At 49.9% G+C, this 2,318-nt stretch overlaps 1 protein-coding gene across 1 annotated transcript; it reads left to right on the top strand. All coding sequences in view use genetic code 11, as the record gives it.

Annotated features, from left to right (window-relative positions):
- Window positions 1-1,382: 1,382 nt before the first annotated feature.
- EGR_10657 (Histone H4) lies at window positions 1,383-2,224 on the top strand (the record flags this gene model as incomplete). Its single annotated transcript, XM_024499906.1, has 2 exons — window positions 1,383-1,689; window positions 2,004-2,224. The coding sequence occupies 2 exons, from the start codon at window positions 1,383-1,385 to the stop codon at window positions 2,222-2,224; spliced, it is 528 nt and encodes a 175-aa protein (XP_024345685.1).
- Between the last annotated feature and the right edge of the window lie 94 nt (window positions 2,225-2,318).

Genomic DNA, 2,318 nt, shown 5'->3' on the forward strand with positions numbered 1-2,318 from the left:
CTCCACATTCTTCCGCTCGCGCCTGCACACCCACTCCATTCACATCTACTTGGCTAAATAGTTAACTCACACCTTCTGGCTATGGTTCGAGCGGGTTGGCTCAACCGACTTCTCACAAGTGCGACTTGCCCAGTGAGAGACCACCAACCCTACCATCGCTTGGCGGATAAGACGTACGAGCACATGCAAGATACGGAACGAAAGCACCGCACTCCATTCAAACCCACTCATTCCTAATTCTGCATGACACCACAGCACCAAAGGCCATCCCTACAGCCCCTACACCCAAGGCAGTAACGCAGGCTTCCAACAGGCAATTTTCAGCCGGTCCGTCAGTCAGTCGTCAATCCACATCCACCCAAATCAACTGGTCAACAATCATCTTTGTGGTAATGGTAGGGGTGGCCCTCATCAGGGCCGATCTCGTCTTCGCTTTAGCTCGCGACTTACCTCCTTTGCCTCTGCCGCTCATTGTCCTCTTCGCTAAGCAACCCGCCAACCGATTCAAGCGTGATAGTATCGAGTGTCTCACTGCCTCCCTCTGATAGCCGCCTTTCGTCACACTGAGGCTCACTTCTTATTGGCTACGCAGAAGTCTAATCACTTTGCACATCTCATTGGCTCGTCACCGCTATCCTCGCCTGCTATTGGCTCTAACAGTTTCCTTCTCATCCCTTGTTTCACTCCGACAACTGCAACTTACCTGAATGATGGTACTCATCCTAAGCTAAGTTAACCTTAGCTGAATAGTACATTGTTTGTGCCGTATGTGCTTAACCCTTCTTATTCAAGCATTTCCTGCTTTGCCAATTTCATTCACGCAACCACCTTCCCACCCATTCTGAAGCCAATACTCCGACTTGTCCCTTTGACAGTTAAGGCGATAGTAAATAAGCAGGGTGTGTAAATAGCCTTACTTATCCATCTAATTTCCTTATTTGTGCACCATTTTGTTTCTTAATTATTTTTTGTATTTTTTTGCTACAATTGTGACTATTCTTCGCTACCTTTTTCCTTTTCGTGCCACCATTTTTCTTAATTTATGATCACATGTTACATTAAATAAATACATATATTTTAGTGCGCATGTGTGCGATGCTTTAACAAGACTAATATCGAAAAATAACGGCTTGACTTAAATTGATAAAAGTGGTAAAAATTGTGTGCGTGAAATCGGTGATTTGGGGACTAACAATGAATTGTTGAAATGAACTGGAGTGACGTGTTGATTGGCTGATGCAAGGGCAGCATCTGTACACAGATGTACAAATAGCATCGGTGTAGGCGCGCCCTCTTCATTGACGGAGCGCAGTTTCTGCCTTGTCTCCTGTTTTCTTCTCGTGTTTTTTGTGACTTGGGCTTTTGACGGACCGAGTTAGGCAATGTCTGGTCGCGGTAAAGGTGGAAAAGGGCTCGGAAAGGGAGGAGCCAAGCGCCACAGGAAGGTGTTGCGTGACAACATCCAGGGCATCACGAAGCCCGCCATCCGACGTCTGGCACGCCGAGGTGGCGTGAAACGCATCTCTGGGCTCATCTACGAGGAGACACGCGGTGTGCTCAAGGTCTTCCTGGAGAACGTCATCCGTGACGCCGTCACGTACACTGAGCACGCGAAGCGCAAGACCGTCACTGCCATGGACGTGGTGTATGCTCTTAAACGCCAGGGTCGTACCCTCTATGGCTTTGGCGGTTAGGATGCATCGTAGCTGATGGGTGGGCAGATGGTGAGATTGTGGCGGATGTTGTTTGAACGCTCCAACGGCCCTGTTTAGGGCCACTTTCAATACTACACTGCAGATTGTATTCGTGTTTACTCGTAGCTGAGGGAGGGTTGGGAGTTAACACCACGCCAGTGTCTGGCTGTAGGTTTCAGATGCGTGGGTGGGTGGGTGGGTGGGCTGGTTGATGTGGGGGTAGTGTTGGGGATTTGTCTGCTGACTTCCGGCGGTTCCCTGCCGTTCTGCTCTCCTCGTCACCTCACTGGCCGCTTTTGACGTCCTCAGGCCTTCGCCCCTACGCGTGTCCGTACGCCCGTTGGGTGCAAGTCAGTGTACCCACGTTCGTGATGGTAGTGAAAAGTGAGGAGAGCGGTAACAATAGGCGGGAGAGTGGACGGTTGACTGATCGATTTGGTGGTGATATGTTGTTGACGTGCGAGACGGACGGCGCATCTGGCGTCGGTGGTGGCGTGCTTAGCATTAGCCGTTGTTGTACTTGGTGGTAATGGTGGAAGCCGGTGAGGTGTGAGTTACTGGTGAGGCGCTAGCAGATGAACAGAAGTAGATGAAAGCATGATTTTGTGTTGAGGTAAGGTTTGC

This window comes from Echinococcus granulosus (assembly GCF_000524195.1).
Source record: "Echinococcus granulosus chromosome Unknown EG_S00247, whole genome shotgun sequence".
Lineage (NCBI taxonomy): Eukaryota > Metazoa > Platyhelminthes > Cestoda > Cyclophyllidea > Taeniidae > Echinococcus > Echinococcus granulosus.